The following is a 12,923-nucleotide window of genomic DNA, read 5'->3' as shown; positions in this document are numbered from 1 at the left end:
AAGGGTATTGTCGTCACTTCACAAAAAAACGCCTGATAGGCTGACGGCGGATTACGCAGTAAATTCAGCTGACCATTTTTATATTCATTCTCCGGCCCGAGCTGAGTCGGAGCTGACTCATAAAAACTCAATTTACTAAAGCTTGAATAGAGACACAAAACTTATTTAAGCTTCAACGTAGACATTTACAAATAAAAATGTTCCAAGTCTTTAATTAGAAACAATGTTATTAGACGTGCATGCATCACTGACTAATGTGTGTGCATCATGCGCATTATTCCCATTAACGTACCCAAAAATAGGGTCAGTGTGCATCACACACATTTTTTTAAAATTTTTCATTTTTTTAAAAATATTTTACCTTTATTTCACGTTAGGTTGTTCTTGTTATGTTCTTATGTCGTTTTTGCTCTAATAGTGCATTCCGTTCGCGATGATTTCTATGAGAATAATATCTTTTGGAATCTCTCCTTACCTGAAATGAAAGTGTAACGCTATTATGTCTTTCCAATTATATGAAAATTAGCTATGTGATAAACACTTCGAGCCCGCTTATTCTTCTTCTTCCTATCCTCTTATTTCATTCTTTTATATTTTAGTTCGGTCTTTAGTTGTCTTTTGTTGACTGGTGTAGGCTCTGGTTTCGTTTTTTCTTTTTTTCTCTAGATGATGCGAGGTTATTGCTGTATAAGGCCTTTCAAGATTTTTTATATATATATATTTCAAGTATTTATTTAAGGAAATTGAAAGAGATATCAAAGTTATAGTTATGTATATAAGGAACTTGAGTTCAGTGCAGATGGAGGTGAACCTTCTTAGATATTCGGCTACCTCTTCCTGAAATACTTTGTTAACATGACGTAGCATCAAAGCACACCTCTACCAAGACAGCATGGTAGTCTAATAACTGAACTCTGCTTGTTTTGTATAAACGATATAACCACGTTGTTGTACAATAGTAAACTTATACATAAACGTTAATAAACTTATTCAGCATAATTTATTTGACATGAATCATGGTTTTTTTTGTTTGTAAAAAAATGTGTCTTTTTGACGTCACGTATTTTTAGTACATTATAAACTATTGATTTTTTTTTTTAAAAAAAAAAATGGGAAGCAAAATTCAAGATTCATAACATGTCAGAATCACATGCTTCTAACGACCTTAAACTTACAAAACAATATTTTACATATTCGATGTGTGTATGTTTGCTGCGGGAACATAAAAAATATAATGAAAGTTTGCCATCGAAGAGAAATTATGTTAATTGCACCAAATCAATGAAAGTATGTTTCACAAATTAGAGCTGATCCAGTATGCTTCAAGCCCGTTATTGCCATTTTGGTTCTTTCAAACACGGAAGATGCAAAGTTGGTTTTAATTGGGCGGGTTTCTCAAATCGGCGTTGTCTTGTCTTCCTCCTAATCGAGGTCAAAAACCGGGGCTTCTTTGAAGGATTGAGGCTCGAGACTAACTTGTCTCGGTGCGGAATTCAAACACGAATAAAACAAGCAATTAGAAGTTTTGTTTGGATCGCTTTTTCAATTTTCCTGTTGTGAAGTCGGCGGATCGAGTGTATACCAAATTGCGCTCCCGAAGGGAAACATTTGCTTGTGCCGTCTTCGGTAAAGACATGATGGCCCTCGATCTCACCTTCTGGGGAGCAACTCATTAACTCCTCCAGCTGCTCCTACTCAAAAGAGCGAACTCTAAATTGAAGACAAGTTCAGCTCAATCCCATTTTGTACAGCTGAACGATTATCTTTTTAGGGTGAAGATGTCATGTAATTGCCAACTTACCAAACCAGAGGAAAATGTCATTGATGATGAGATCCAGGTCTCATCATATAGATCTAAATCCATTGTTCATAAACAAGGTCCAAAAACTCGATTGGATAAGGGACGCTTGAAATGGCACACGCCCAGCCCCGAACCATGAAGCGTTGATTAAATGGCGGCAATTGAGGGTGTTATGGTCTTTCTTGCAGTGCTCACGTAGGCACAATACACTGCGCGCGTGCTTCGCCTCTCTTGTAAAATAAAGATTAACGACTGAAAGAAATTAAAGACAAAAAAAAGACGAATGCAAAGACACGTAGATGGTTAGATGACTTCGATTTGAATCTCAACATCAAGCCGCATACTTGGAGACCCGAGGGAAGGGTATTCCAGGGAGAAGCTCGTAAGATCTACAATTTGTCAAGAAAGTCAGATGGGCTTCAGTTTTAGGTAGTTGCAAGAAAAGAACGATTTTGTTTTGTACTAGAAGATGGCGCACCGAGGTAGCGGCAGTATATGGCAATGGCGGAAGACGGGATTTGAATACCGGGATCTTGCGGGAGGAGGGTGGAAAACCGGAAACCGCTTACGAAACCGGAGTCGCTTTCTGTACGACGAAATCGATGACAGCACGATCATGGCTGGAGGTGGTGAGGGGGGAGGTTTGCTTATATAAGGCCACCTCCTTCCCCTCTTCTCCTCCATCGCCTTTGGTTCCTTTGCTTCCCCGTACTACGTTTAGTGCGTTTATTTTACGTTCGTTCCGTTTCTTCGTTTTTCCTTTTGTTTCCTTCTTTCTCTCTTCCTTGCGGGAGAGAGTGCGAGGTTCTCCGGCGTCCGATTTGAGGTAAATTTCGGCTTTCATTCTCGTTACTGTGCCGGGATGGGGTTTAGGGTTTTAGGGTGGCGGCCAACAGGTTGCTCGCAGCCTGCCGCATCTACTTTGCTATTTCAATTCTCTTTACGTTTGAGTGGCTCGACATTCATCTCCGGAAGGGTTATGGATCCAACCCGACGGGTGAGGGACGGAGGGACATTCTTTGACTTACCTTCGAGTTTATAATCAGAATCGAAGGGTTTCGTGGAACGAGTGGATGATACGGTTTTTGGCGCGAATCTGGTTTAAAATGCAGTACAATGTTCGTAAAGTTTCTGAGTTAATGGTTTGAGAAAGTAAAATGTTGGTTTTGAAGGAACCTGTTTTGATTTCGATCTGTGGCAGAGCCCTGATTATGGTGGGACTGTGTTTGGATTTCTGATGTTTGTGTTTCTGGGAAAATATTTTGGAAAGTAGCTTCTGGTTGGAGTTCTCAATTCGCTATAGGGCGACGAAAAGTTCCTGGTTTAACTAAAATTTTGCGCTCTGATTGATCTCAAAAATAAAAAATAAAAAATCTTGCGGATGGATATCAAGTATCGCAGGAAGAGAAGATTTTTTTTTTCCCCGTGTTCTCAAGGATCGAAAACAAAATGTAAAGTTCTTCCCTGTGGTAGCTTAAAATCAAATCGAGTACAATAAACAGATTTTACTTTGACGGATCTGTATACTCCGGATCTGCACAAAGCATGCTTTAAAACCTCAGAGGATCACGACTTAGAGTAAGAAATGCAGTTATACTTTTAAACTTGGATTTATTTGAGAAAAATCTCATCTTGCTGGATCGTTAAAATTTTGAACCTCTTCAAAGAGATTTATCTGTGTTTATGGCTGCTACGGTGCAAAATTCTGCTAATTTCTCCATGTAAGACGGTAAAATATATCGAACTGCTTGGGAAATTAGATGTTATTTTGGTTTATTTGGCAAAACGTTTCTTCTTATTTTTTCTCGAAGGAGTAAATCATGTTTCATATTATCTCACAGCGGATTATTAAGTGTAGATCATGTGCTGAAATTGCGTCATTGCTGCCATCTGCTGAGAAAATGATGAATGTGGTTTCTAACAGTCAGATCTGATGTACCTTTCCTGTGAAAATCTTGACTGCTTTGGTAGAAAAGGGTACCTTAGTCTAAAGAACTCGATTTACCATTTATCACGGAATTTCCTTTCCAATAACTGTCTCATTTTGTTCTCGGAAATCGGCATTTTTTTTCTTAGAAACGTGTTCTGTGATCTGAAACTTTCGGATCTCATGCAACATGTTGAAATGTTTCATGGGGAATCATATTCTGCATCCGAAGTTTTCTTAATCTCGTTCTGAAGTGAAATGTATTATACGGTGCGGTTGTTGAAGAAGTTTATTCTAGTTCGTTTTGTCCTAACTTAGGAGCCAGAAAAACCGCGGTTTCTGCAAATAAATTTGGTTTGTCAGCACTTTCTGGCTATTTAGTATTTGCCATGCCGATTTGATCCAAGTGACATGCATTTTGAGTGTTTTTCCACTAACTTATTATGCATCAAAATGTCAGTTGTTTTCTCATGTTAACCGTTTCAGTGGAGGAAACTTCAGTCCCCTTTTGGTTGGAAACGAGGGAAAAAAGTAGAAAGAAAAGTTTACTCTGAACTCTGTTCTCTCTATAACTGAAACCGTGGCGTCTTCTCTTTTCTTTGTTAGGAACCTGTCTCCGCCTTTCATTATGAGAGCAAGTGCTTATAAAGATCATTCTTCTGCTCAACTTGAAATGCTGTTGTATCTTATTTAGACTTTGTTCCTTTGAAGAGGCTTTTTCAATCAAGTGAAGTAGGAAATATCAACGCTCTTCCATAGGAAAGGTGGTAGGTGATGAGATTGTGGAATTTAAAAGGTGATAAGATTTTCAAACTACAGCAAGAATGGCGAAAAACTTTAGATTTTCTAGTATGAAGGAAGAAAATATCAACGCTCTCCCATAGGAAAGGTGGTAATTGAAACTGACGTACGTATCTTTCGAGCTAACACTGTAAGATATGGGTTTTTATGCTTTTAGGTTAGTTTCACTTACCACCTTCCCTACGGAAGAGCGTTGATGTTTTCTTCCTTCATACTAGAAAATCTTAAGTTTTTCGCCATTCTTGCTGTAGTTTGAAAATCTCATCACCTTTTTACTTCCACAATTGAATAAGGAAACGTTTTGGTGTTCCTTCTGTTTATCTTTCAAGCTAATACTGTAAGATATGGCTTTTTATGCGTGTAGGTTAGTTTCACTTACCGCTTTCCTATGGAAGAGCGTTGATATTTTCTTCCTTCGTACTAGAAAATGTTATGGTTTTCGCCATTTATTGCTGTTAGTTTGAAAATGTCATCACCTTTTTACTTCCACAATTGAACAAGGAAATGCATTTTGTGAGCGTCTTATGTTGCCACAGAAATCTGGTTTCTAGTGGAATGTCCTGTTTGTGATTTATTCCCAAAGTTCCCATTTCCTGGTTTAGGTTGATGCCTGAAGCGTAAGATAATATCTTTACGCCGTAGGATCTAGTTTCTTTTTTTCTCACAACCGGTTACAATTTGTAGAAACTTTCATCTTGGCTGTTGCTGTTGGATCTGCTTGTTGGCTTTGAACAAGTTCAGTTTTTGTCGCCTATACTGATCTATTGCTTTTACTGTGTGATGCGGATGAGGCCTGGGATTTACACTTTGAGACGTATATATCCAAATAGATGTTCAGAATTAGAACTTGATCATTCTTCAAACATTTATTGCAGGTTCCATTTTTCACTGTTAGGATCGTTGGTTTTCTTAAAGGACTCGATCATCTATGGCGACCCGATCACTGACTCGCGTCCTCAGCATGCGGGAGCGTGTTGAGGACACTCTTTCTGCTCACCGGAATGAATTGGTTTCTCTTCTGTCCAGGTTAGATCGTTTTCCTAACGTGATCATTTATTTGTAGACTGTTTGCTACTATATTTTCCTTGCGTTTAGATCACCCATGACCGATCTTTGCTTAGTTCTATAAGCATTATGGTTCGTTTCTACTCATGTATATGAAATATAGTTTTAAAAGCATATATTGGTCCTGGTTCGGGGGTTACTTTCACAGACTTCCAGAGAAGTTTTCTCTTCTTTTTTTGATGGGCTTGCCCACTTTATTCAAACTAAATTTGTTCCTTGGGAAATATTTCGTGCTCATTTTCAAGCATAAACTTTCCAGATTGATCGATTCCTTTTTTTGCTTTTCACTTTATGGTCGTTAGCTAAGTTTCTATTTCAACGTCCTCACTGGATCATGTGTGTTTCGTTTCCCAGCTTTGTGGAGCAAGGCAAGGGCATCCTGCAGCCCCATCAATTATTGGCAGAATTTGAAAGGGTAATTGAAGAGGAAGAGAGGAAAAAGCTCAATGAGGGTCTTTTTGGAGAAGTCTTGAGGTCTACACAGGTGTGCATCTGAGATTTGCTAAGTTAATTTCTAGTCTTATCATTTTGTTAGTACATCTTTAACTTATCATGAATTTTCTCCAGGAAGCCATAGTTGTGCCACCATGGGTTGCATTAGCTGTGCGTCCAAGGCCTGGAGTCTGGGAGTACGTTCGGGTTAACGTTCACGAACTTGTTGTTGAACAACTTAGTGTTCCTGAATATTTGAAGTTCAAGGAAGCGCTTGTTGATGGAAGGTACCTTTTTTCTTTGGTTCAGTCCATTATCTGTGGTTACACGACAAGGGTCATTTGCCCTTTTTATATTCTTAGTCGACTGTAGGTGGTCTTGCTGAAACTTTATCTTTGGGGTATATTTGTGCATCCTGAAGCAGTGGGAAAATGCTACCGAAAGAACCATTTAGGACTAATAAAAACACACATGTGAGGGGAATGCAATGCAAATTCATTGCTTCTTCTTTTGTATTTCATGAATTTAAGTTGTATGGCTTAAGTAGACCTATCCTTTTTTTGTGTTTTGTGTTGCAGTTCCCAGGATAGTTATCTCCTTGAGCTCGACTTTGAGCCTTTCAATGCATCATTTCCCCGCCCGAGCCAATCCTCATTCATTGGAAAAGGAGTTCAGTTCCTCAACAGGCACCTTTCCTCGAGAATGTTCCATGACAGGGATAGCATGCAGCCTTTGGTTGATTTTCTTCGAACACATAACTACAAAGGAAGCGTAAGTTTTCTATATAGCAGTTTTGGATGTGCTCTTTTTGTTCTCCTTCCTCCAGACTCAAAGTCATATGTTTCTCTTCAAGCTCATTCTCTCTTGCTGCTTCCTCGAAGTGCATAAAGCACCCATCGCAGCAACTTGCAAGAGTTTGAATCAACAATGACGACACTCTCAAGTCTCAACTCAACATACTTGATATAAATGAGACATTGGGATGTCAAATATCAACTACCTTTTCAGCTTTTTATCAAGCTGAATGGCTTTCATAAACCATGATCTATCACTTTGCTAGTCATGACGTATGCTTGCAAGCATTTCATGATTTAAGTTCTGATAATCTCTTGGCTTGTGATTGGTATGCAGAACATGATGCTAAATGATAGGATTCGCAACCGCCGTGATCTGCAATCTGTTCTTGCCAAGGCAGAGAAGCATCTGTCAACTCTTCCTGGCGACACACCTTATTCAGAATTTGAGCACAAGTATATATCTAGTTCAAATGTGTTAAGAGGTCTATGCTTGTGTTTTGAAGATCCAATAGCTTAATGCGAGCCTTTGACTGATCATGCAATCCATTTAAAAGCACCTTCAGTGTTCTACCTAACATCTGCACAATTTTCTATTTGTTTTGTCCGAAACCTTTTCAGTGGCATGTGAATATCTCAAAATGATTTCCTACTTTTATATCTTTGCAGGTTCCAAGAAATGGGCTTGGAGAGAGGCTGGGGAGACTGTGCCGAGCGTGTTAAGGAATTGATTCATCTGCTTCTTGACATTCTACAGGCACCCGATCCTTCTACACTTGAGAAATTCCTTGGAAAAATCCCCATGGTCTTCAATGTTGTTATCCTTTCTCCTCATGGATACTTTGGTCAAGCCAATGTTCTTGGACTTCCTGACACTGGTGGCCAGGTAATTTTTCAGCTTACAAGATAGTCCTCATGTTCTTGCTTTTCTTTCTGTGTCAGTACTGCTGGACTGAATATAATCCAAAGATGTCATCTCTGCCAGTATCAATTCTTATTTTCCTTTGTAATGGTCATCTTTTGGCACCAAAGGATTCATACTCTAATATCTTTTGTATATGGTTTACATTTAGATTGTGTACATTTTGGATCAAGTGCGTGCTTTGGAAGCTGAGATGCTCCTGAGGATAAAGCAACAAGGCCTGGATATTACCCCTCGTATTCTTGTGGTATCTTTCTCTCTTTGTTAAACTCTGCTCTTTTCTTAATTTTCCATATTGTTGAATCTTATTTGCTATTCTTTCACTACCATGACCATCTATGTAAGGCAATATTTGTGTGTTTTGTCGAACATAGGTCACTCGGTTAATCCCCGATGCAGTGGGCAATACCTGCAACCAACGTTTGGAGCGCATTAGTGGAACTGAACATACAAGCATTTTGCGAGTTCCCTTCAGAAGTGAAAAGGGTATCCTCCCACAATGGATATCACGTTTTGATGTGTGGCCTTACTTGGAGACATTTGCAGAGGTACATGATTTGTTGATGCATAATTATTCTCTTGTGGCATTTTTGGGACATATTTTTTCCTGTAAAATCTCCAGCAATCTTATGACTCTATTTGTCCACTGTATTCAGGATGCTGCCGGTGAAATTACTGCAGAGATGCAGGGAACCCCAGATTTGATCATTGGAAATTACAGTGATGGAAATCTTGTTGCTACTTTATTAGCTAACAAGTTGGGGGTTACACAGGTTTGTCCAACTGTCTTGGTCCTTTTCATGTCTATTCCCATTTTGTAGACGAGATTGTATATCTTTGAGAGTGATTTCCCGTGTTTTATCTGCATTCCCCTTTTCTTACTTTTCTATTTTTTTCATGTGCAGTGCACCATTGCCCATGCACTTGAGAAAACAAAATATCCAGATTCTGATATCTACTGGAAGAAGCTTGATGAAAAATACCATTTCTCTTGCCAATTTACAGCTGACCTTATTGCCATGAACTTCGCTGATTTTATTATTACCAGTACATTCCAGGAGATTGCTGGAAGGTAACTACTCATAGATTCACTCTCAGATCTATTGGATTACCTGTTTGTGTTTTCTTTGTTCTACATGCATAAAACAAGTATTTACGGCAATAGATGCATGCTTGTTCAAGATTGCAGTTGTACTATTTTTGTATCCATGGAGTGGAAATAATGACGTGCCTGTTTTTGTTTTGGTAATTTTCTTCTGATTTGAAACATGATTTTCAATAGTAAAGTGAATCAAACACATTTTGGGAACACCTTTAAGCCTGAGATAAAGACTTTAGCTATTTACTACAAGATAGCTTTCTCCAATGCTATGTTGCAATTATCCACTTGTTGAATAATATTCTTTTGACATGTCAGATTAGTGTTTTCTTTCATGTGCATTCCTTGTTTGACAAGTATCTCTTCCTTTTCTCAGCAAGGACACTGTTGGCCAGTATGAAAGCCACACTGCCTTCACCATGCCTGGGCTCTACCGTGCTGTTCATGGTATTGATCCATTCGACCCAAAGTTCAACATTGTCTCTCCAGGTGCAGATATGAATATCTATTTCCCATATAGTGAGAAAGAGAGAAGACTCACTTCTTTCCACCCAGCAATTGAAGAATTGTTGTACAACCCTGAGCAGAATGATGAGCACATGTAAGTCCTTAACTTCCCTGTTTGCTGCAGTTGCCTTTTCTTTTTCTAATTTCACTTTCTGTGTGTGCACATGTTTCATAAGACCAATACGTAAATGCAGGACTACTGAACAAGTGTATACCCAACTGTTCTTTTTTTTTTTTTTCACAATCTCGGTTTAAACCTTTTGCAACTTTGGCTAGCTTGTTCAACAAACTGATTGGTTTGCCTTGTCCATCAATATGTAAATACAGGACCACTGAAGTCTGAACTAGTGTAAACCCAATGTTTTTTTTTTTATCACAATGTCTCTTTATAACCTTTTGCAACTTTGCTTTATTCAACTAACTGATTGGCTTGTCTTGTTCGTAAGATCAATACGTAATACAGGACTACTGAACTAGTATGAAGCCAATGTTTTTTTTTTTCCTTTTCACAATCTCTGTTTAGAACCTTTTGCAACTTCGGCTAGCTTGTTCAACTAATTGATTGCTTGTCCTCTTCATAAACAACCTGGTTGAACTTGTCTCCTTGACAACTTGGTGTCTTAAGTTATTCATTATGGGACTAAACTGTATGTAGGCCAACTTCTCAACTGAGTTTGGCTATTCTTTCTGCAGAGGCACGCTGGATGATAAGACCAAACCAATTATATTCACCATGGCAAGGCTTGATCGTGTTAAAAACATCACTGGTCTAGTTGAGTGGTATGGAAGGAATGAGAGGCTGCGGAAATTGGTAAACCTTGTTGTAGTTGCTGGCTACCATGATGTCAGCAAGTCCAGTGATAGGGAGGAAATTGCTGAGATCGAGAAAATGCATGGTTTTATCAAAAAGTACAACTTAAAGGGCCAGTTCCGATGGATTGTTTCTCAGAAGAACCGGGTCCGCAACGGTGAGCTTTACCGGTACATTGCAGATACGCATGGTGCATTCATTCAGGTACGTGCTTGCCTATACCTAAATGCAAAATTCTCACAAGTGGGTTATTATTAGTAAAGTAAATTCACAATTCATTGATATTTTATGCAGTACCTTTTTCTCAACAATGAAGGTGTTGTGTAACTTATGTTAATCTTTGAGAATTAGGGTTTAGCAGTACGTTTCTGTGTCGGCCAAACTGAAATCCTGATGCTTCCTCATTTTTGTTCAATAAAGACAAGAAGGCCTTTTGGAGAGTGAACAACAAAGTCACACCAGCAATGATATTATGGTCCTATAGGATTTTGGTCGTCTAATAGATTATTTCTTTTGCTTTCCAGCCTGCATTTTATGAAGCCTTTGGGCTTACGGTTGTGGAAGCCATGACTTGTGGTCTGCCAACAATTGCCACCTGCAATGGAGGACCAGCTGAGATCATAGTGCATGGTGTATCTGGGTTCCATATTGATCCTTACCAAGGAGATAAGGCTGCTGACCTCATTGCAGACTTCTTTGAAAGATGTAAGGTAGATCCTGGCCACTGGGATGCAATTTCTCAGGGAGGATTGCAGCGTATCTATGAATGGTAAGTAATTGTCCCTTAAAAATTTGCCATTTAGTTTGACATATAGTTCTTATTTTACGGCTTCTTTCTTGTCACTTCGACAACGCTCTGGTCCTAGTTCATTAGGATTCTGTCTTTGAGCTATAATAAGTACGCCACAACAAGGTCAGGTTGAACTACTATATGGTTAAACCTTTCGGGGTTCAAGCTTTGGTATGGCTGGACTTCAGTTTTATTTTGTATATGACCCTCTTTCTTACATCCTTCTGTTGCCCAACCGCACCAGAATTCTGCAATGTCGTTCTTAGTTAATTGTGACTTAGTATATTATTTGAATTTTACTCGGCATCCCCTCTTTTGTTTTCAGCTCTTGAACCATCTTGTGAGCATGCTGGTTTAAAGGTCTCTTGAAATTCTGGGTTCGATTAAATTTTATAAATATTAAAGCCTGCTTTCCTGCTGCTGAAAAGCTGAAAATTTTTAATCAAGTTGTCTCTGTTTTGTATCGTTTAAAAATTTAACATGGTTTTGTTAAACGTTGTTCCTATCTAAGAACTTTTATTTGCCTACTCAGTGCCCATCCTGCTTATAGTGTCTTTCTACAATGGTTTTGATAAATAGTTGTTTTCCTAATAAAGCTCTGTGAATCCGTTTGCAGCTACACATGGAAGATCTACTCTGAGAAGTTGATGACACTTGCGGGTGTCTATGGATTCTGGAAATATGTCTCCAAATTGGAGAGGCGCGAGACTCGGCGCTACCTTGAGATGTTTTACATCCTCAAATACCGTGACCTTGTAAGTTTTCTTACCCTCTAATCTCCCGTGGAGGTTGAAGTCCTAGGTAGGTTTGGTTCTCTAAGTGCGTTTAACCGAGTCTGATGGTCTGACTTAATAAAATCTGTTGCCAAAACTTTGTTTGCCGGTAGTATGAAATCAGGTTCCTGTAGCTTTTGCGAAGATTATGGTGCTTAATATCTTTACTTGGCTAACGACCTGCCTTTCCCTTCGCAGGCCAAGGCTGTACCACTTTCGCAGTGAGGGGATTACGTGGGGGCAATTTTGTGATTCTGCACATGCATTTGGAGCCATGATGTGAAGCTGCATTCTTGTCAAGAGCTGCGCTTTTTTGCTTTTTTTCCCTTTTGCCATTGTTGCTTGAATAAGTCGTCTCACTGAAAATTTGCAATGGTTTTCTTTGAGAATGGTACTTTTTTGTTGGTTTATGATTTGGCTGTCTCAATTTTGACGTGTTCCTCGTTGATGCAAGTTTATGAAATGTTACCAACATGGCTTCAGAAATTATAGTCTTGGTTAAGAAAAAAAAATCTGCAGTTGGTCTTTCTTATTTGTTTTGATCGGCTTATGGGCGCCCCAATATGGCCCCTTAGACCTGCATCTGACGCAACGCAAGTAGCCTGGTCGTAGTGCTTCCGATATTAACTCCTTAAGCAAATCACTGACTGATGCGGATGAGATCGTCGCCAGTCAGGCTCAAGCTTGGCAAGGTGCTTCTATATCTAATTAAATTGGACTCGGTATTTTATCCATGAAGACACCTACTCGGGGATTACCCAGGTCTATTCAGAAAAAAACAAGCTATTCAGGAATAGCACGACCTGCAATTGATGCAGTATCGAGTTGGGTGCCTCTGGTGAGTTTTACCTCACGAAAGTTTCTAATATATAAGAGGCAACCATGTTTACTCAACTTCTCCACGTCTTAGTGATAAGACGGATTTGCAACACTTAAATGCTTAATTTGCATGATAACGTCTCCGCCCAACTATAGCGGTTAAATGCAAATGTTACTTTGAGGCGTGAGCTTCCTTTGTTCTTCTTGGTTGATTGTGTCCTACGAAAACGCCCTTGCAGTCATCATCTGGATGGACCGGTGTCAGTCGACTGGTCATAGAAACCTCACGTGCTAACCACACAGGCATCTGAATGGTGTCGGCAATAAGGCATAATATCTCCATACTGTTTTCTTTAAAGAGTTGCGCAGTGGCCTTTTGCAG

The 12,923-nt window shown here is 39.2% G+C and overlaps 1 protein-coding gene across 1 annotated transcript; it reads left to right on the top strand.

The window, feature by feature from the left end:
• Window positions 1–2,469: 2,469 nt before the first annotated feature.
• Window positions 2,470–12,208, top strand: LOC116264050 (sucrose synthase 4-like). The gene is made up of 16 exons (XM_031643968.2): window positions 2,470–2,627; window positions 5,405–5,555; window positions 5,949–6,078; window positions 6,162–6,313; window positions 6,605–6,797; window positions 7,158–7,276; window positions 7,490–7,706; window positions 7,894–7,989; window positions 8,117–8,290; window positions 8,399–8,515; window positions 8,648–8,814; window positions 9,218–9,442; window positions 10,042–10,363; window positions 10,684–10,928; window positions 11,566–11,704; window positions 11,921–12,208. Exons 2-16 carry the CDS (start codon window positions 5,458–5,460, stop codon window positions 11,945–11,947), a joined length of 2,421 nt encoding a protein of 806 aa, XP_031499828.1. The 5' UTR covers window positions 2,470–2,627; window positions 5,405–5,457; the 3' UTR covers window positions 11,948–12,208.
• The last annotated feature ends 715 nt before the right edge of the window (window positions 12,209–12,923 follow it).

This window comes from Nymphaea colorata, chromosome 11 (genome assembly GCF_008831285.2).
Source record: "Nymphaea colorata isolate Beijing-Zhang1983 chromosome 11, ASM883128v2, whole genome shotgun sequence".
In the NCBI taxonomy this organism is placed as follows: domain Eukaryota; kingdom Viridiplantae; phylum Streptophyta; class Magnoliopsida; order Nymphaeales; family Nymphaeaceae; genus Nymphaea; species Nymphaea colorata.
This window is presented reverse-complemented; position numbering and strand designations above follow the sequence as displayed.